Raw genomic sequence first — 22688 nt, forward strand, 5'->3', positions numbered from 1 at the left:
GATTTGTGTGTCCTGGAAGGTTTGTCTGTGGGTGTGTATCTGTATCCTGAGACTGAGAGGTCGGCTATTAGACACTGCAGCTTGTTTTCCTCTTTTCTTTTTTTCAAGCTCTTTTAGGGCAAAAGAGCTGTGGGTACCCCTGGTGGGGGTGGGGTCAAGTGTTCGCCCCTGTTTTAGGGATACAAATCACTTGATAGTAGGAGTGATCCCCCAAAATCTGTGTGTTGTGATTCTGGGGGGAAATTTTGTATTCAGAGTCTGTAGTGGCAAGGTATATTGAGGCCTCCCCCCTCCTTCTGCACTCAGAGTGAGGAACAGCCTTGATCTGGATTCTCCATCGTTGATGACTTTTACATTGAGATTGGGTGTTTCTCTGAAGGAGCTACTGGAGGAGTTCTCTGCCAGGAGTCCGACCAGAAAGACGATCGTTGTGCTGGGCTCCTCTGGCCTTGGTGTCTGACAGAACCTAGCTGCACGCCATGCCATTCTTCAGCTTTTGATTGTCCATTTGCTTTGGGTTGTTTCCCTTTGTGGCATTGCTTTTTTATTCATGTTTGAGGGCTCAGTGAGACTGCACCAGAATAGCAGCTTGTCCTGCATGTTTGGTCCTGCTCTGCGTTCTGGGGCACCAGGTCACAGCACTGGTTGCCCCCGATACAATGATACTCCCCCAAATGCACAGTTCAAGTCCCCATCCTAGGCTGAATGACTCTGGAACAGCATTTGTCCTGGATACCCTGCAGCAGAGCTGAGGACAGAAATGTCAGGCCCCTGAGTTAGGTGGTGGGAAGGGACTGGCTCCCTGCCCTCCCAGGAGGGGCGGAGCCTTGGGCAGAAGGGGCGGGGCTGAGCCTAGTCTCTTCTAGCCACCCCTTCGGACAGCATGGGCCGAGCACTGCAGGTGTTCTGGCGGTGATTTAAAGGGGGCAGCTGCCCCCTCTGACCCTGTCTGTCGGTGGCCCTGCCCTGCAGCACTGCTCTGCACCTGCCCGACGCTCCTTGCTCAGGTGGCCGTAGCGAGTGAGGTGGCCATAGTCCCTGTCATCATGGGGTTCTTCATGTCCTGTGCTCCTCCTTTTCCCCCGGAGGAGGCCCTAACTCCCTGGGTGGCACTTAGCACATCTGTCTCCAGTCTCCACCCTGGCCAGGAGGCAAGGCCTTGAGAAAGAACAGGAAGAGGTGTAGGGATGTCACCACACACAGTGGCAGAGTTCCTGCATGTGTCCTGCGTGGTTGTGTGTGTGTGGGAGAACAGGAAGAGGTGTAGGGATGTTGCCACACACAGTGGCAGAATGTGTGTGTGTGTGTGTGTGTGTGTGTGTGTAAGTAGGGTGGCCCTATTCTCTGTCAAAGGCCAGGCCAAACCTAAGTAGGTGTTGCAACCACATGCATCAGGTGCAACCCTGGAGATTGGAGCCAGGCATAGGACAAGAACCGTAGGAACCGTTGCTGTGGAATGAGCTTTTCATTTTTGTGTTATTTATTTTTGTTGCATTGGTGAAAAAGCACAATCTCCGCTCAAAATCTTCCCCCAGCGGGTTGTGTTAGTCCCTCCTCCCCAAACACAAACACACATTTTCTTTATTTAACTGAGGGGGAAAAAAATCAGGGCCTTTAGTTCTGACCCCCATCTAAAATAACTGTCTATTTGCTTTTTGAGACCAACGAAGGAAAAACCCCAGGGTTCAGTGCGAAGCTGCAGACCGACTAAGGATGTGCTGGTGGCTGGTAAACATTTCTTACTATGTCCGATTACTCCGGCCGGCATTCATCCGTGGCCTGCATCAGACTCATTGTTCACTAAAAAATCCACTTTCCTGCTCTCCCCCCTCTCCCCCCCCCACTGTTGAAGGTACAGAGAGTTTAGAAGCCGTTACCCTTCCCCAGACCTTTGCATTTCTTTTGTGCTTCAGAGGAATTTGCTTATAAGCAAACCTGCTTCTTCCCTTATGCTTTCCCTCCCTACCCTGATTTCTGTCTCTCACTCTAGGTGACGCCTTTAGGGTCCCAGTGTATATATTTCCCTCCAGACTGTGGATTGTCAGGATCATGTGATTTTTCTCTCTCCGTGGGTGATGTGAAACCCTTGTTTATCCAAATGCCATGTGGAGGTGGGCGGGTGCTCGCCAGCAGGACAGAGGGACTGGATAAGATTGCCTCACACAAGAGCTGGAGTGTGAATAGCTCACATTGACTGAACTGTCTAACTGGGCAGGACAGCTAATTTGCTGTGCTTGTGGGCTTGATAAAAGAAGCAGCTGCTGGTAAGTGCTTGCTCAGATGCATGTAGATGAGACCGTGGACTGCCAAAGGGATCCAAGCAGACTTTTTTTCCTCCTTTCTACATTTCCTCCGGATTTTCTACCTCTTGCTCCCAGGAAGTTGCACTGAATCAGGTAAACGGGTTTAGTTCTTTCCTTGCGTTTTGTCATTCCTGGTCAGAATGACGGATGGATGGACGGATGGGTGGGTGAATGAATGAATGAATGAATGGGCTCTGTGCAAGGATGTCAGGAGCCGCTACCTTGAGAGCAGACAAATATTGTTGCTGATCTCTTCAAGCTGGCGGTCCTAATGGTTTTAAAACTGCAGCCATGTTCCACAGGCAGGTCCCCCCTGCCTCCCCCTTTAATTTTGCTGTGATCTAAATAAAGCTCCGTCCGGTATTTCTCATTTGTATCTGTCGATGCACCAGCCAGCCATGTTTTTCATGTGATTATCGGCTCCGTGCTAGTGCTTACTGAGAATACTGGGGGATGGGGGAGTCCTTTCAGTGTTAGGCCCTTTACAGCTTTTTTTTTTTTTTTTTTTTTTTTGTCGGGGAAGAAAAAATATATCAACCATCTGCAGCTTGCATTTTGCAGGATGGGGGGAAAGGAAGAGCTGTTTTTAAAGGGGTTTGCTTGGAAGGGGAGGGAGGCTGAGCGTTGATTGTCCCCATCCCCTCCCAAATGTGGCTGGTTTTGGTTAATAAGATGTTAGGATCCCCCCCCCCCCAATCTGGCCTCCCATTTGCTTTATATTTTTAAAAAGTGTTGCTTGAATACAGCCGTGGCTCAGCTGGAGAAAATGGAGAAGCAGAAGGGATGAAAAGGATGGCCTTTTGTGTCATGCTCTATTGTGCGGCTTCCCCACCCCCCAAGGGTTTTGCTGGAGAGCACCAGCAGTTGTTAGTTAACTGCCCAGTGCCTGCAGAAACAGCCTCCCAGAGTGGAGGGGCTAGAAAGGAGGCTGCTTACAATGTGAGAAGGGTGTTCAATGGGATTCAGAATCTGCTGCCTGGAAACCGTTGCACCGTTTAAGTCAATGTGCATCACCTGCAGGGATTAACCCTGTTTACCAACAAGTCTCTCTGCCCCTCCAGTTCCCTCTTGCTTGAAATAGCCCTGAGTTTCTATAACAAACTCCAATAAAAGTTTTGTGGAATGGCAGTGCTGTCTTTTTACGTTGCCTTGTGCCTTGGACTTCTGTTTGCAGACGGTGTTAGGAGGTTTCATTAACCCTCACTTCAAGGGTTGTTAATTACCAGGCTACCTCTTTCAAATTCCTGCCTGGAACTTCTGAATCTGATCACTCTGAATATTTTTAATACTCTCCATGTGGCAATTCCAAATGCATCTTTGTTCAGCGTTTGAATTATTTGGGGAAGAATGGTCGTCGCTAGGTGCCAAGGGTAGACTATACTTTTGGCACAGTAGAGGAATGATGGCTAATTTGGGGTCTGTGGCTGCTGGCTGTGTATCTGTGGATCAGCTCTTTTAACCACAAATAAAGTCAGCGCTTTCGTTTGGAATGAAGCTTCTTTATGCATAGCTGTTAATTTATCAAACAAAAACCCGTGTTGTGTGTCTAAGCCGGGTCTTTGTACGAAATTGTAGATCCTCTCTATGAAGTCTTAAGATTTGTGTATCTAATGAAAGCAACAAGGAGTTAATTATAATAAAATTATTAGTCTTTAAGGTGCCGCTGGTATCCTTGTTGTATTTGCTGAAATTGACAAACACGACTTCCTCTGAAACCTGTGTATCTCTCATACTTTGATAGGTCTTGATTATTTTGGGGGAGGGGTTGCACCAGTGTAGCTATACCTATTGTAGCAGTAGCTCTCTGCACTGATGTGAAACAGGGCTTGCACGTCTGTTTCAAGCCCCTTCTCTTTGGCAGTAAGCTCACACCTGAAAATATAAATTTAGCTTTCAGCATTTTATCAGGTTGATTGTCATTGTATAGATTGGCTTGTGTGAGAATTCAGCTGCTTTGAGTTTGAGGATGTGTCTAAGAGCCAGTTTTATAATTCGGGTGTTAGTAGCTGGAAAGCCCTCAATACAGTATATATCTGGAGACCTGGCTGCCTGAGAAAGATGCCACCCCTCTCTGCATGCTATTTGTCTCACTTGTGGTCGATGATGATGCTCAAAGTCACAGACCTCCATTCCAAAGAGAATGAACTCGTGCCAAATATTTTCTGGGGACGCGGGGAATCCTTGACTCTGCAACATTCCTTTCTCCCCATCTTCTGTCAGTGCCTCCATTTGTTGTTCTTCAGGGATGCTGCAGGACTACTGTGCTTTCCTGTGTTCTGCTGAGGGACTAGGCGGGGGGATATGGTTTGATCAGAGAATGGAAGTTATGTTGTTGGCTGACATGATTTTGTGGATTGGGGCAGATGGAAATGGGCATGTAATTTCTTTTTTAATTCTTAGTTCGATACATATTTTAAAATATTTGTATAAGCACCTGAAATAGACCTATTGAATGAATAATAAATAATAATAATAAAATAACTAAGAACTGGGTATGAGTTGTCCGTCCTACAGCATTGGATTCCTAGGTATATGTTAGCAGTTTGTATTGAATGAAACTTGCTGCTGAAAACTCATCATTGTCTTAAAGGTTAATATACATTTTAATTGACTATTAACAAAAATCTGGTGTCTGATCGAGCATGTGTTAAATAGCAGCTCTTGAGTTTTATTTCTCTTTTAAATTCCTTTAATTTTTGCATGCCTTTTCTGCCTTGATTATCAAGGAAGAAATCAACTGGCAAGTCATGGGAAACAATGAAATTGACTATCCACAAATGCACATCATACAATAAAAAAGTTGAGAAAAAGAAATTGAATAAGTTATTCTTCCTTGCAAACTATACTCAGTTTTAATAAGCTTGAGTGTAATTAAAGAAGGCACTGTACTTTCAGATAGAGGAGTGATATCCCATTTGATAATGTTACTTTTTTCAAGTATTTCTCTTTTGTTTGCCTTACATGCTTGTGTATGGACAACATGATGCACTGATCAGTCTGTAATCTAGTGTGCTGCTGATTACTTGGACCCCACATGGACGAAACTGGCCTTCAGAGAGCATCTCTTCCTAGGTCCTGTAGGACAACATAGTCACATTCACCTAAATTTCATTGTAACAAAAGATTTGCTTTTCAAAATGCTCTATTCAAAATTCCTTGGTCATGCCTGAAAAAGAACTCCACAGATTTGCAGTTATAATTGCACATAAAGAAGACCTGCCATATAGCTTGCTGCTCTGCTTAAATTCCACAACTTAACCAGATAAGTTGTGATACCATCTGTTACATTTCACTGTCTGCAAAAATGGTTCCTTTCATAGAGTAAAACTCCATTAAGAGACGGAGGTTATCGGTATTTCCCTCCCTCCGAATGAACACAGCCTTCCTCCTCCATTTCCTTCTTACTGACTTCATGAAAGGATATCCCTTTCATTTGTTAAGGAGTGGGAGTTTTGAATCCTATGTTATCAAAGCCGTTAGAACAGAAGCATGAGTGAGTCTTAGGCAGTCTTGGAACAGAACAACAGAGGTATCTGAGTTTCTGGTTTTATTGATGGGGGTTCTTTCCTATTGGATTTTTTTTAAAGCAGTAGAGGTTAGTATTATGCTAGGGTTTCTGGAGTGTTCTTTGTAGTCAGTGGACACGGATAGCCCCTGTACAGTATGTGGGAAAGATACACGCCTGCTGTTCTCTGTGGAGGCTGTAATTCTTCAAGTTCGTGCCAGTCACTTCTTTTCAGTAACGTGTTTGTTCAGGGTCCTGAGCAGAAAGACTCACTGTAGAGAAAACCATGTATTGCACATCCTTGGTCAAGAAAACTGATTTTCTCTCATTACGGATTCCCATTGATCACCCTGGGTTTTAATGTTCAAATATTGCATCAGTGCTCATGACCTGGAGATATAGATAGAGCAGGGTTCCTGCTCCTCCGCTTGCATTTTAGCTGCTTGCAATAAAAAGACTTGATAAATAAACCTCACACCGGGGACATCAGCTTCATTCTTCTCTGAAACATTATCTACATGTAAATATCTGCATAAACAACAAGAAGTCCAGTGGCACCTTATAGACTAACAGATTTATTGGAGTATAAGCTTTTGTGGGCAAAGACCCAATTATAAGGTGCCACAGGACTTCTCATTGTTTATGCAGATTCAGACTATCACGGCTACCCCTCTGGTACATTTAACTATCTGGTGCCATTTTTTCTTAAAAGGCCAAGTAGAAAAGTATTTTCAGTCCCTGTCTAATGGGTCCTGTGTTTGCATTAGGTGAAACAATGGGAGCTCTAGTCAGTGTTGCCCTGCTGGAACTAAACCTTTTTTATATTTTCCCATGAAGCAACTGCGAACAATATGGAGGATTCGAGGCGCGTAGGGCAAGGCAAGCCACGAGAGTTCCACTGCACACCCTGCAGATCATGATCATAAAAGATTAAACCAAACCTTGCAGATCAGAGCTGTCTTCTCACATGGAATAAACACATTTCCCTCCTGTAAGTCCTCTGCAAGTTGTTTGAATACAAATATTTGTAAGCTCTGATTAAGAAGGACAACTGGCAGGACCTTGGTTGACGGGAATGGTGTCTCGGAATTTTGGATCAGGTTTCATGAGGAAAATGTAGTAATAGTGTATTCACAGGAGCATGCGGGACACTAGTTTTCAGGTGGTTTACAACATAATCAGTTTGCCTTCATATTTGCGCTAACTGGGTAGTATAGCTCTCTTCCATCTAGCCAATTTAGTGGTTTAGCTAGCACAGCAGTTTTCTCCCCTAAAGTTTTAACAATTTCTCTACAGGGATAAATTCTTTTTCATTCAATATTTCTCTTCATCCAGCATGTGAACTCAAAAGAACTATCTTGGTGCATTGTACGGTAAAGACCGTTTTAAGGTAATGCAGATCTGTTGACACCTTCTGTTTCCAATTGTTTTATTATAACAGCAGCTATTTTGCTCCATCTTGGCAGGCTATGATAAATGACTCATCAGGAGACAGAAACTTACATTGTGATGCAGTCACACAGAAAGATTTATTTCATAATACACACTATATCCCTTGGGCTTTGTATTGTTGTTGGCTTTTTATTTACGGTTGCCCTTGTAGGACTGCTAATTCCTGTTTATTAGACCAGTATGTCCTGTAAATGCAGTGTGATAGAAGCATGTAATTTATTGCATACAAACAGCTGCTTGGTACTACATGCTGTGCTATATGTGTCATGTGGGCTATGATACCTGATGATAATGGCTAGACTGTTCCTGTTCTCTTTCTGTTCTTTTCCTGTGTTCCCCACCTCTACCCCAAGTTAATTTTTAAAACATTATTATCCATACAACTATCAAAGCTAGGCCAATTCTTTACCAGGTTCTTTTCCTTATGTTTTGATCTCCCATCCCCTATCCTCTGTGTTTTTTAAATGAAAACCTTCAAGGATTGTCTTCTCTGTGTTTGTCCAATGTCCAGTATGGCACAGCCCTGATCCTGATTGGGGCTTGAGGATGCTCCATTGTACACATGTTAATTTATTATTACTACATTAGGTTTGAGTTGAGGATGGAATTCCACGGGCAATTAGAATTTCCTCGCTTTTTTCCCATTTCTATGTCTGCTATTATTTTAACGGTAGTTATATGTTTAACTTTCCCTCTCCCTTGTTAAGTAGAAGGCAGTAAGGTGTAGTGAAATTGAATATAAAGTTAAACTGCTTTTTAGAGTGATGGGTACAAGTTTGGGATGGTTTGAAGGTTGTGGATTTTTTTTTTTTGTTAAAGAAATGTGACCTAAAATCTTGGTCTGGCAAAGCATTTGATACGGTCTCCCATGGTATTCTTGCCAGCAGTTTAAAGAAGTATGGATTGGATAAATGATCTGTAAGGTGGGTAGAAAGCTGACTAGATCATCAGGCTCAATGTGTAGTGTTCAACAGTTCCGGGGCTGGTTGGTGGTCAGCATCAAGCCAAGTCCCAAGGGTCAGTTCAGGAGGGTTTTGTGCAACATCTTTATTAATGACCTGGATGTGGGGATGGATTGCACCCTCGGCAAGTTTGCGGATGACACTAAGCTAGGGGGAGAGGTAGATATGCCGGAGAGCAGGGATAGGATCCAGAGTGACCTAGACAAATTGGAGGCTTGGGCCAAAAGAAATCTGATGAGGTTCAACAAGGACACGTTCAGAGTCCTGCACTTGGGATGGAAGAATCCCAAACATTGTTACAGGCTGGGGACCGCGTGGCTAAGCAGCCGTTTGGCAGAAAGGAATCTGGAGATAACAGTGGATGAGAAGCTGGATTAGAGCCAATAGTGTGCCCTTGTACAGCTTATTGGGGTGCATTAGGAGGAGCATTGCCAACAGATCTAGAGAAGAGATTATTCCCCTCTATTCAACACTGGTGAGGCCACATCTAGAGTATTGTGTCCAATTCTGGGGCCCCCATTACAGAAAGGATGTGAACGCACTGGAGAATGTCCAGTGGAAGGCAACAAAAATTATTAGGGGGATGGAATCTATGATTTATAAGGAGAAACTGAGGGATTTGGGCTTATTTAGTCAACAGAAGAAAAGAATGAGGGAGGATTTGATAGGCAACTACCTAAGGGGGTGGTTTCCAAAGTGGCTGGAGAGCAGCTGTTCTCAGTGGTGACAGATAACAGAACGAGGAGCAATGGTCTCAAGTTGCAGTGGGGAGGTCTAGGTTGGATATTAGGAAAAACTATTTCTCTAGGAGGGCGGTGAAGCACTGGGATGGGTTCCCTAGGGAGGGGGTGAAATCTCCATCCCTACAGTTTTTTAAGTCCCAGCTTGACAAAGCCCTGGCTGGGATGGTTTAGTTGGGGTTGGTCCTGCTTTGGGCAGGGGGCTGGACTCGATGACTCTTGAGGTCTCTTCCAACCCTAAAATTCAATGATTCATCCTGATGCAAAATAAAATGGCAAACTCACGCTCCTCTGAGAGACATTGACGCGAGAAGTACCATTCTAATGATGATGTGTGAAAGAGACGAAAAATGCGTCCATCACGGACTCTGTGGACTCCAAGAGCAATGAGAAGTGCCAGCAGTATCTTCCTGAGTAGGAGAATTGTCCCCCGTAGTCCTAGCCTAGGTAGAAACACAACCTTCAAAGTGAGTGCTATGGGAGGCTGAATCCCTCTCCCGTTTTCCATATAAATCAAGCATGGACTTGTTCTAGCTTGAAAATCAGTGTGGAAGTCCAAGAGCAATTAACACAGCTCTGCAATACACATGGGGAGAAATAAAATTAGATTCTACTCCGGCTCTCCTTGAACAGGCCCTAGCCACACACATCCGGTTGGAAACTGGCAGCAAACACCAGTTCAGTTAGCCCAATACCATCCCGTTTCCCTAGTCCGAGGTAGGGAATCCTTTCAGAACCATGCTGAGAGGGTTCTCTTCCGCACAGTCTTTAGCGGTTTGAAAACTCAATGCTCAGCCAAAATAATCAGTACTCATGACACAGAGACATGGCAATCGGGGCAGGATTCTAGGGCAATTGTTGTCATGGTGCCAGGGGTGTGCCTAGTACTTGAGACCTCACGGTAGTGGTCATTTAACCTCCTGTTTGTGACTCAGCCAGTGGTAACTTGAGGAACTTAGCGCCAAAATAGAGTGGCAGTCATTCTGTCTGCCAAAGCCAGACTTTTAATTTTCAAAGTGATCAATATGCTTTTGCCTCCCCTTACAAGGGGACCGCTGTAGGAAAGGAGGTAATTAGAGCCACCGTCAAGGGCTGGAGTCACCAAGAGCATTAGGAGTTCAATATTGCAGCAAGCAGAGAAGAAAGAGAAGGGAGGGAAGGCAGCCAAGTAGTATATCCTGGGAAATAGGAGCACAGAAGTGAAAGTGGCTGGACAAGAATGCCCAGGGAATAACCGGATAGCATATGCATCTAGAGCGGAGGACCAAATAGGGACATATGAGGAGAAACATGGGGGAAGGAGGAGGTGACCTGAAAAAAGCAGTGGTGCACAGTGTGATTTAGTATTTGTGATAAGAGATGGCCATTGGGACTTCGCACCTTCTACCAGAGATCAGGGGTATGGAGAAAAAAGGAGGATGTGCACAGAATAGTGGAACAAGTATCTAGCATCTGCCGACTGCTTCCCCCGAGAATCTAGATGAGGAGGGTCCAGCAGCAGGACCCACGAAGTTGGAAGGGCAGAAGAAGCTAGCTGGTAGCCTTGCAGCTGCTGGAGTGGGAATTACAATAGAAGGTTCCAGCCTTAAGATTAAAAAGGTTAATTTAAGCCTAGTGAGTTTCAGATGCTAATGTGGCATAAGCATATTCCTATCTGGTGGTTAGTAGTAACTTTATATACTCTCTAAGATGTGATGTGCACATTTAGGTCCCAGTTCAAAGTATTTAAGCAAGTACCTGACTATTTTGTTGAATGAGGCGTCCTTCATGCTGTATACAAAGATTCATCATTTTATCGGCCGATGTTTAAAACTCAGTGGCTGAAAGTTGTAAAGTGAGTGTGGGGATTGCCAAGTGAGGTCTAGTTATGCACATTTAGATGATTGTTACCTAAAATGCGTTCAAAGTAATGTTCTACTCGTGCTTGTGTGACTTTTATTTTGCCAAGTGATGGATTCTTCTCCAAAAGTTTGCTCAACTTTAGTTCTGAATTTAAATGTAAATATTTTCTTTTCCTCGTATTGCTGTGAAAAGGCAATATTTAACTAGAAGGGGTGGTGGAATCTAAAATGCATCCAAGTAATTATGAAACTCAGAGCATTGGACGTAGTAAAGATAAGTACACATCACCATTGTGGGACAATACATCAAAGAGAGAGAGAGATTCAGAGACTTCCTTACTGAATACAGAGTTCAAGCAGGCCATGTTCTAGCAAATGTATAGCAGTAATCTGAATGAGCTTCTTGAGCAGTGGTTTTCTACCTTTGATCTGTGGACCCCTATCTAGGAAGTCCTCAAAGGGTGACTATGAAAATAAAATTTCTGGTATCAAAAAAGGGCTTCCATTGGTCTGATCAATCAGAAGTTCTGTGATTACCCCCCATTGACAGGTCAAAACCTGGAAATGTTATTACCATGAAACGTGGCAGCTTTAGTGCCCTTTCTCACGCTGCGTCAAATGCGGGGCCGAGCACGTGCAACATTTATAGTTGAATTCTGTTCATCCATGGTCAGTCTAAGGCTTTGTCTACACTGCAGTTTATACCAGCATAATGTCTGTGGCACAGTGTGTGAATTAGCCACCACTCCCCTTCTCGTTAGCACCATAATTTATGCCAGTACAAGCGCTTGTGTGCGCAGCATTATGTCAAGGGGACGGCTTTCCCTGCCGACATGGATTCTACCACTCACAGGGGCGGGATTTTTATGTCCACAGAAGAGCTCTCATTTAGGGACATTAAATATCCACTAATTAATTAATTGAATCGCTGATTCATTTTGCCCGGCATCAGTCTGCCCGCGGTGTTTCAGAGCAGCAGCGCCACATGGACCCTGGGGACAGCAGGGGAGTTCCCAGCTGATCCCGGGCTCCATGAGGTGTTGTTGCTTTGAAATGCCACGTGCAGCCTGGGGACACCCCAGTTAACCCCGGGTTGCACGCAGCGTTTCAAAGCGGCAGCACCGCATGTAATCCGTGGTCTGGCCCCAGGCTCCAAGCAGTGCTGCCACTTTGTAGTACTCCCTACCCCCCTTGCTGCCTCTTTCTGTTATAGGCAGTGGGGTGAGGGGGGAGGAAGCCACTAGTTGACTAGCCTGTCGACTTTCTGAGAAGCATTTGCTTATCGGAGAGTCGACTAGTCCTTCACATCTCTATTCTCATCAGTGGCATGGAGCACCTTCACCTAGGTTACCTGTAAGCTAGAGGTGGGGACCCTTTTTTGTATCGGGGGCCACTGATCCACATTGCTGGTGGGAGGGTAGGTAAGCCCGGAGGGCCAGATCCAAGCAAGGTGGGGGCCAGATTTCCCACCCCTGCTGTAAGCTGGGTGACCATGCAGCTGCCTATTTAGCACCATTCCGATGCTCCAGGAAGCCACCCAAGACAGGGACCTTTGGCACCAAGGTAGGGCCAGCCCACCCTCAACTACAGCCTCGCCCACTCTCCAACAGTGGTCCCTCTAAATGTTTCAATCCATGTGCGGAATAAATGTTATGTGCACCGAGGCATGTTCAGATGTGCACCACCAATAGAAACAGGCTAGCAGCTGTGGGTGCTCTTCTGAATCTCTCCTGGGTGGCTGCCCATGTACTCAGCTTACAGAGAACAATGCTCTCCAACTTGCTGGGGCCAGCCAGCTTGGCCCAGGCCTCAATACTGCTAGGGCAACCCAGCCCCACCACAGTGGGGAGAGGTTCCATTCCTGTCCAGCCCCTGCTGTGAGGAAAGAGAACTGGGGGAGTCCTCTCTCCTTGCAGTAGCCCTGGAGCACCCTCTTTCACCCCACACTCCTCCCAAACCTAGCCCCACACCAAAGCCTGCACCCCTAGCTGGAGCCCTTCTCCCTTCTAATCCCAACCCTCTCACCCAGCCATGAGACGTTCAATCCTGGCCCCATGCCAGAGTGCACGGAGCCTTCTACCTTGACCCTCTGGTCCATGCCTGAGCCCCCTCCCACACTACAAACAAATTGTGCTTTGTCACACATCACCTCCATATTGGTGCACATAACAAAATTCATTCCGCTCAGGGGTGGGAAAACTTAGAGGGACATGAATCAGTTACAGGCATGACTTCTATGGCGGGGGTCCACGGATCACAGGTCGAATTTTCCAAGCACCTCTGTTTGAACATTGCTAGGGGTCTGCGAATGTAAAAAGGTGGAAAATCCTTTTCCTGCAAGGTTCTCCAGGCCCAGTACTTCAGGGACTGATTATGGAGAAATATCTTTCTGTATCAGCCGGATTCATTGGAGTGATGCCTCGGAAATCCAGTCATGGAGTGGCACCTCAGCGTGCTACATGATCTACGTTATTAACCACTGCTCCTCTTGGTTTATTAATCCATTGAAAAGTGGATAGGGTTTCCAGGATAAGTGACACTCTGTAGTATAAAGGCAGAAATGAACAGTATTCCCTCTAATTTTTTTCATCCATAGGTACATTTTTCCCCATCCATGTGAAGAACAATTTTTTTGTGCACTGAGGCATGTGCAAATGTGCACCATCAAGAGAAACACAAAACCCAGCTATGGGTGTGCTGCTAATCAGCTGGGCGGCATTGGAATCTCTCCTGACCAGCCTCACAAGCACACAGCTTACAGGGAACACTGGAAATGAGGTGGCAGCTCTTACTAACACAACCCCACACACACCCTTCCCCATGATGAAGTCCTGAATACTCCCAGAACAATGAACTACATTGCTAGCATTTATTCATGACCGGATCGATTAATGTGTAAGGTTTGAAAGTGTCAAAATGGGAATTTTTTTCTGTTTCTCTACAATAGCATGTACTCCAGTAAATGAAGAATTTGCTATTTTGAAAATGGATTTAGCTGGTCCTTAGTCCTAGTGGGAGAAAATCCACCACTGTGCATGTACAAAGATCACTTTTTTATATAGATATACGCTCTACAAATGTCTGTAGCAGCATATGAATAAATTATCCATGCTGTGAATCAGCATGCTCTTAAATAGCTATTTAAACAGTAAACTTGTAATGGTCTCACAGAAGCCCATGATGATTAAATGAGTCAGTAATGCGTTTTTATATGTGTATATATAATATAATTTTCATATGTAATGGAGTCTTGGTAATGACTTCATAGTCGAGTTTATAAATTATAAAATAGTTTTCCATTATAAACTGGTCCTCTTCCGTATCACAACTTTCTCAAACTGCGTTTTTACCTGATATTTCTCCCGTGAATTATGTTCCAGGGTTTTTCTTTCAAAGACTGGGTTTAATTGGACAAGTTTTGGGGGATTTTCCTCTTGGAGAAAAATGGATTTGCTTTTGTAAAAAAAAAATTGCGATTTTATTTTTTTAAAAATGTAATATCTCAAAACCAGGCTGTTGATAAAACACAATATTGTTTATTCACTCTGAAGCTTTGAACGTTTTGAGAGAGAATTCTGTCAGATGCAGGTGAAAAGTGAACATTAGGGAATAAGTATATTTCTAGTTGCATGGTTTCCAGACATACAAACCAATGTCTAGGGTTGCACATTTGTCTCATGACGGCCCTTCCATCCCTAGTCTAAAGGACCTACTCTAAAAGACCTCTCAAGTGTAGAGCAGCCCTTTTGCATTGTGGTTCCTGAGAGAGTTGCCGGCTTTCCTTAGCTGTAAATGGAAATGATATAGTGAAGCGGAGGAATCACATTTGATTTTCTGCTGAGTGTTCATATTTCAAAGAGGCCCGTGTTTGAGCACCGTGCGCGTGTGTGTGCGTGTGTGTGTGAGAGAGACGGATAGAGAGAGAGCCAAAACCAAAACAAATGAGTCAGAGCGAAATTTCAAAAGTGACTGATCATTAGCTATTTTGGCTGTAAATGTTAGTGGCTGTTTTATCCATTTCAAAATAGAAGTAATATAAAATTCAGTTTTCCCCTCAACAGTAATTGTGTTACATTTGGAGACTAAACTCAGTTACTGAGCTGTGAAATAGAAGGATTTAAATGCCACTGTAAGTGAAGAGCTCAGTGCAGCTGTGGGCTGGAGTCTCGATGAAATGAACCTGGACCATGTGAGTTCTGATTCCGTCGCTTGAAGCAAGTTGTTAATCTTACTTGAGCGAGTGAGTAAGACGAGGATAAAAATGCTCTGAGTCTTGTGAGGGTTAATGACGTTTGTACTTCTTACTGATTGCTTTCAAGATGAAAAAGGCTTTGTCAGGATAGCTGCTTCTGTCCAGTTCAGCAGGACAGTACCAAAGCACTTACCTCAAGCCTGGTTTTCCACGGGTGTTGAGTAACAATCCAGCTCTGAAATCAGCGGAAGCTGGGGGGAAGTTGAGCGCTTCGGAAGATCTGTCCCAAAAAGTGCAGCGTGTTTGAAACACTTCATAGTGAACACTAATTAAGCCTTGCAACAGCACTCTGAGATAGATGGGTGAGTAGTATCTCCCCATTTTGCAGGGGGAAATAGAGGCAGAGCAATCAAGAGACTATCACAAGGCCCCTTTAAGATGTCTAGGCCTGTGGCAGTCAGTAGTCTGGGGGAAGGGAGGGAGGGGAGGGTGTTGGGTTTGAAAAGAACCTTTAAAGTGGAGCGTTCTTCATATGCAAACAATTCCAAAACTTTCTTTTGTCTCAAATGTGCTCTCTGTCTGAGGTAGTGATGTAAAAGTCCTGTTGAATTGGTTAACCAGCTGAATATAATGTGTAACTGGATAAATGATTAAAGGGGATGTGGACGGGGGGTCATAGGCAGGCTGGAAGGCCCCCCCCCCCCCCCCACTGCAGACAAGGTCTTCTCCAGCCGGCTGGAACCCCACTGCTTATGGCAGGCCCCATGGGGCTGGAGCTGCCCCCTGCCTGCAGCAGGCGGGGAGAGCTGCTCCAGCCCCCAACCCTTGGTTAACTCTAACCCTAACCCTCACCCATTAAGGGTGAAGCTTACCGATTAACCATTCACATCCCTAGTTTGAGGTTATTTAAATATATCTTTTCTGTTTAATGCCAAGGCTCTCTGCCTACTGACTTAAATGGGCCCCATCAGCATAGCACTAGAGCCTTCCTAATAATAATACAACCTTGCCCAGCAGTAAGAGATATAATGGTGCCTGAGACATTAATAATGCGCTCTTGGAAACAATGGTCCGTAGCAAAGGTCGAGGCAACGAGATGCAACTCCCCAACCTCACCCCCAGTGCAAAAGACAAAATGCCCTGAACATTCACAAAGGTAATGTGAGTGAGGTTCAAGGTCTGTCAATAGTAGCTCAATTTGTGTATTTGTGACCTAGTCTCTATTAAAGAAAATAAAGTACATACTTACTTAGGGAAGATAATGGAGCAAGTAATTAAGGAAATCATCTGTAAACACTTGGAAGGTGGCAAGGTGATAGGGAACGGCCAGCATGAATTTGTAAAGAATATATCATGTCAAACCAGTCTCATAGCTTTCTTTGATAGGATAACGAGTCTTGTGAATAAGGGAGAAGCGGTGGATGTGGTATACCTAGACTTTAGTAAGGCGTTTGATACGGTCTCGCATGATATTCTTATCAATAAACTAGGCAAATACAACTTAGGTGGGGCTACTATAAGGTGGGTGCATAACTGGCTGGATAACCATACTCAGAGAGTAGTTACAATCCTGCTGGAAAGGTATAACAAGTGCGGTTCCGCAGGGGTCTGTTTTGGGACCGGCTCTGTTCAATATCTTCATCAACAATTTAGATATTGGTATAGAAAGTACGCTTATTAAGTTTGCAGATGATACTAAGCTGGGAGGGGTTGCGACTGCTCTGGAGGATAGAGTCATAATTCAAACTGATCTGGACAAATTGGAGAAATGGTCTGAGGTAAACAGGATGAAGTTTAATAAAGACAAATGTAAAGTGCTCCTCTCGAGGTCCCTTCCAGTCCTAGTATTCTATGATTCTATTATTCTATGATACCTGCATAGTCATTCTATCAAGTACAAAACAGCTGTAGATTAACTGCAAGAGATACAAGCCTAACCTGTTCCTGTGTATTAACTACCTGGGAACACTTCCCTGTTCTTCATATATAGAATGTGATGGTATGTGTTTCCTTACAAGCCGTGTTGTTATCCACAGAAGCCCTTGATGGTGTCCTAGGGATTGTAAAGTTTAAATGCTGGTTGCAAATGCGGGAGGAAAGAGAACCTTTTAGTCCTGTATGGTATGGGAGATTCACTTGAGGTGACCCTGTGGGCATGTGGATGATACTACTTCTGAAGACAGACAGTAAGTAGACGTGATTTGCTGCAGAAAGGAAATCCTATGAACGGCACAAAGTCCAGAAAAAGGCAAGTGGCTGATTTATGGTGAAAATGTATAGCTTTCTGGCATTCCTACATTTTTATGTTAATATTGATAGACAAAGGGTTTGTTATGTGACACAATAACAGATTATAGTAGATCATAGGGGCTGAGCATTAATATCTTCATTATCTATAGACTGTAAGTTACAATTCAGATCAACAGCATGTTGGGGGGGGGGGAGAGTGGTTATGACCACGTTGTTTCCCTGAAATCGATTTGCTCCATGAACTCTTAATGACAAGGCAGAGTTCAAGACAAACCTGTCTGACACATAAGGCTATTTTTCACTTTTTTGTCCTTTTAAACTCCAAGGCTACTATTCCCTTCAGAGGAAGGAAAGGGGAGAGATGAGAGTTTTGTTTTGTTTTTACGAAAAGTTGCAGCAGAATCCCAATTCCTAATGTTGCTAGCCCCACTGATAATGAAGTTAGAATAAGAACACAACAGCTTGAGAGCTTTGTTCTGCAGAAATTCAATGGGCATGCCAGGCATTCTTAAATAATAAGGTTTTTCTTAATAAAACAACAACACAGCACGGGAGGCTGGAGCACAGAACTGAGTGCCACCTCTAATGTACGTGAATTTGAGCATGTTGTTTTAATGTATCTTGAACTATACAGAAATGTCTGCAATATGGGTACAAAGAGACTTACCTGACATGAGTGAAATAAAGTTTAATGACTCTACCTTGAGATCCATGAATAAATGCTCTAAAGGAGTGCAAAGTATTGTTAGACGTTTCCTTGCTTTATTATTATTAATAATGCTAATCATCATCATATCATCTCTGTATTATTCCTTTGTGGCAACTAGGAATGGGGAAATTAGTAGAGAGTTCTTGCTGTAAAGAGCTTGCAGTCTGAATAGAAAGATACCGGGCAGACAATGTGAATATTTCTTGCCATATCTAGGCACTCCCAGAGAGGCTGCATTGTCAAGAGTCCAAGACAATTAAGTACCCATGTGCCATGGAATTACAGTGGCAGCAGGGTAGCTCCCTAAGGTTGCTTTGAACATCCCAGCCTTAATAAGTTGGCATATTCTGAAGGTTTGCAGGGCACACACCATGATGGGCATATGGTCAGCACTTGGAAGATTTTACCTGAAATTTGAAAGATAAAGGTGGCATGGATGTAAGCGACTAATTGACTATCTGATAAGCAAATGCTTATAAGAGAGTCGACTCAACTAGTCGCTCCCGCGGCTCCATCAGATAGTGGCAGCAAGAGGGGGAGCAGGGATCCGGTGCTGGGGAGAGCCAGCATAAAAGCTGGTTCCTCCCAGCACCGTCTCCATGGGGAGAAGGGACAGAGGTGCCGAGGGGAACTGGTGCGTTTTTGGGCTCTTGCTACTTTTCAAAAGCAGAAGTGCTGCAGGGAGCCTGGGTCAGGCTGGGGACTAACAGTCCCCCGCTGGCCCCACACGCTCCCTGCTTTTGAAATGTACAAGAGTCCTGGTAGGGGGCAGACTGAAAGACCTGGGCTTGTTTAGTTTGGAAAAGAGAAGACCGAGAGGGGACATGATTGTGGTTTTCAAGTACAGGCAGTCCCCAGGTTACATGGGTCTGACTTACATCAGATCCCTACTTACAAACAGGGTGAGGCAACCCCGCACTAGCTGCTTCCCCCCAGCAGACTAGGGAGACGCGAAGCTAGCGCCCCCCCCCCCCAGCAGACCAGGGAGACGCGGAGCGGCTTTTCTCAGCAGACACCTCAGCTTGAGAATAAAGGACTTGAGGGAAGTGAGGTGTGGGAGAATAAAACTGAGCTCTGGAGAAATGTTTGGCTAGAGTTTCCCCTACAATATGTACCAGTTTCGACTTACATACAAATTCAACTTAAGAACAAACCTACAGTCCCTATCTTGTACGTAACCCGGGGACTGCCTGTACTTAAAAGGGTGTCACAAGGAGGAGGGAGAAAAATTGTTCTCCTTGGCCTCTGAGGATAGAACAAGAAGCAATGGGCTTAAATTTCAGCAAGGGAGGTTTAGGTTGGACATTAGGAAAAAGTTCCTAACTGTCAGGGTGGTTAAACACTGGAATAAATTGCCCAGGGAGGTTGTGGAATCTCCATCACTGGAAATATTTAAGAGCAGGTTAAATGGACCTCTAACAGGAATGATCTGGACCAGTGTTTCTCAACCAGTGGTACAGGTACCCTTAGGGGTACTTGAGAGCAGTGGAGGGGGGAGAGGGAGGTATGTCAATGCAACTGAAATATGAAAAAAACCTGAATTTTTGTTTGAAGTTGTACAGCGTTTTATTATTTTTGTACTTTCTACACTCAAATTTCATCACCCACCCAGCTATGATTAAGTTGTTTAAAACAAATGTGTTGCATTGGTAGAAAAAAAATTGTGTGTCTGAAAACTGTAGGTACTAGGGATACTTACAATTTTTTTTAAAGGGGTACTTTTTTTAAAAAAAGGTTGACACACACTGATCTAGACTACGCTTGGTCCTGCTATGAGGGCAGGGGACTGGACTTGATGACGTCTGGAGGTCCCTTCCAGTTCTAGTGTTCTATGATTGTGTGTGATAACCAAGGGCCCTGTGCCTAGCGAGGAGTGCGTTTTGGTGGCTTCCATGACAGGAGGGGGCCAAAAGCACATGCTGGGCATGGTCCTGCTGAAGTCTGGCTTCCACAGGCTTTGCTGGATTGGGTATGTGCCTCCTGGAATTTGGTATGAGATTTGGAACCACAATAAGAGTTGTGCACTAGATGTCAGTATTGGATGGAGGTCAAAGTCCCTTCTGGTCTCAGCCCCCCAAAAGGGAATCTAGGGGTGCACAGAGAAGCTCTTCATGTGATGATCCCCCACCTGAGGGGAGGGGAAATTGTCGAAAGATCAATGGACTGGAAGCAACCGCACTGGGCTGTCTTGCAACAGGAAGCTTGACTTATAAAAGTGATTTGACTTATAAAAGTTGCATCCTGGTTAAAGCCCACATGGGGTGTTCCTTGCCTTCTTCCATGTGCCGAGCGCCCCGAGTGAACTTTTCAGCTGTTCTCCTGATCTCTGCCAGGGAACTCCTCCTTGTCTAAATACACCAGTCCTCTGAGTGCTTTTAAGCTACCTATCAGTGAAATGGTTTCTCTTTCTCCATACAGAATTACTGGGCCGGGTGAGATTCCAGTCACTGGGCGAGATTCCAGTCAGTATACTGTGCTTGAATTTTCAGAATGTCTTTGACAAGGTCCCTCACCAAAACTTGTAAGAAAACTAAATGGTTGGGGGATAAGAGGGAAGGTCCTCTCGTAGATCAGTAACTGTTCAAAAGATAGGAGACAAACAGTAGGAATAAATGTTTCCACAAGAAGAGAGGTAGATATCTGGTCCCCTTTGGATCTTTACAGGGATGTGTTGTGCTGTTCTTTTTATTCATAAATTATCTGGAAAGGGGGGTGAACAGTGAGTGAGGTAGCAAAATTTGCTGATAATACAAAATTAGTCAAGATAGTAAAATCCAAAGAAGACTGCTAAGAGTTAGTAAACTGGATGTCCAGGTAAAAACAAAAAAACTCCAAGGCAGATAAAATTCAATGTTGATGAGCACCAAGTAAAAAACATTAGGGAAAATATTCCCAAATATACATACACAATGGTATGATCTAAATTAGTTGTTATTACTTAAGAAAGAGATCTCGGAGTTGTCATGGATAGTTCTGCTTAATTTGCAGTGGCAGCCAAAAAAGCGAACAGAATGTTAGGAACCAGGAGGAAAGGAATCGATCAGACACAAATATCATAATTCCACCATATAATCCAAGTGAGGCCCACCCCTTGAATGCTGCATGTGGTTCTGGTCATTCCATTTCAAAAAAAGATGCATTAGAATTGGAACAGTTATGGAGAAATTCAGAACAAATGATTAGTAAACAACACGTCCCTACTCATTGTCTTCACACCCTTAAGATTTTATAGACCTCTGTCATGTCACCCTTGGGCCAGGTCTACACTAGACCTGGGAGCTTGGCCTAAGGCACGCAACTCCAGCTATGAAATCATAGTTGGAGTCAGCTTGCCTTAAGCTGAGCTTGGCAGCGTCCACACAGTGGGAGGCACTGGGAGCAAGTGCTCTCCGCACCTTCCCGTACTCCTCATGACTGCTAGCAGTACAGACGCTGGCTGGAGCTGCCTTCAATGTTTGAGTTACAGGTCTATACCAGACCTGCTACATCGAACAGAACAGCCATCTCTGACACGGCAAGTGAAGATGTTCCCCGGGTCATCTCTTTTCTCAGGTGAGCACTGCAGCTGTTCCTTATCCCTTTGAGTAACACAAGAAATAGGGGTCACCCAATGAAATTAATAGGCAGCAGGTTTATAACAAACATAAAGTACTTCTTCACACAACACTTAGGCAACCTATAAACTTCATTGCCAGGGGTTAGTGTGAAGGTCATAAAAAAAGGATTAGATAAAATTCATGGAGGGTAAATCCATCAATGGCCGTTAGCCAAGATAGTCAGGGATGCAATTCCATACTCTTGCGTATTCCTAAATCTCTCATTGCCAGATGCTGGGATTGAATGACGGATGGATTGCTCAGTCAATTACCCTATACTATTAATTTCTTCTGAAGCATTTGGCAGTGGCTGTCATGAGGAGGCTCTCAACCTTTCCTCCTCAACCTTAGAGGAGTCTAATTTCTTTTCAAACACCCAAGTTTCGCCTCACTTAAAAATGACTTGCTTACAAAGTCTGATACAAAAGCATCACAACACGCTATTACTGACAAACGGCTGGCCTTCTCATTTTTACCATATAATTATAAAATAAATTACAATATAAATATTGTAGTTGCATTTAAATATAGAGTGTATAGACAAGTCATTGTGGGAAATTTTAGTTTTTACTGGCATAACTTGTGCATTTTCTGTAGCCTTGGTCAAACTAGGGAAATAGCTAGATGAGTTGATGTACCCGCTAGAAGACCTCAACGTATCCTCCCACGTGCACACATACTCCTGACTGAGAATCATTGGGCTGGAAAGAGACTGGATCTGAACCACTACAGCTGTTCTTATGATATCAGTACTCCCAGGGGAGGAAGGGAGAATAATTTACACGTTAGAAGGCTGAAGAGCCACCAGTTGTAGATGAATGTATTAAAATGTGAGCAGATATTACCAGATATGGAATAGCAGTCTACGAAATACAGGGTAACTGAGATAATTAAGCGTGTATTGACTCTGTTGGGTCCCATATTAATTAGTGTTTAAAAATACCTTACAGTTTGGTGGTAGGAATTCCCAAATTCCCCTCTAGCTTCCTTGTCACTGGGAGAGTAACGGACACGTTCAGGCTCATGGTGAATTGAATTTATCATTGTCAGTCTGTAATCTCACAAACAGCAAAATAAAAGGTACAAAGCAGTGCTGCCCTGCCGTAGGGCTTTGCATCCGCATTCCTTGTGCTATGGG

The 22688-nt window shown here is 44.3% G+C and overlaps 1 protein-coding gene across 30 annotated transcripts in view; it reads left to right on the forward strand.

Annotated features, from left to right (window-relative positions):
• Window positions 1-22688, forward strand: part of MAGI1 (membrane associated guanylate kinase, WW and PDZ domain containing 1) — a 552920-nt gene that overhangs the window by 355320 nt on the left and 174912 nt on the right. The window contains exon 1 of one of the 30 annotated variants that reach the window (XM_014578800.4): window positions 2258-2396. The exons of the other annotated variants lie outside the window; for them this stretch is intronic. Coding sequence (XP_014434286.2) covers window positions 2291-2396 — 106 coding nt within the window. The 5' untranslated portion in view covers window positions 2258-2290. Of the gene's footprint in view, window positions 1-2257; window positions 2397-22688 lie in introns of those variants that run through there. 30 annotated transcript variants of the gene reach the window in all.

Source organism: Pelodiscus sinensis, chromosome 11 (assembly GCF_052426305.1).
Source record: "Pelodiscus sinensis isolate ZL-2025 chromosome 11, ASM5242630v1, whole genome shotgun sequence".
In the NCBI taxonomy this organism is placed as follows: Eukaryota; Metazoa; Chordata; order Testudines; family Trionychidae; genus Pelodiscus; species Pelodiscus sinensis.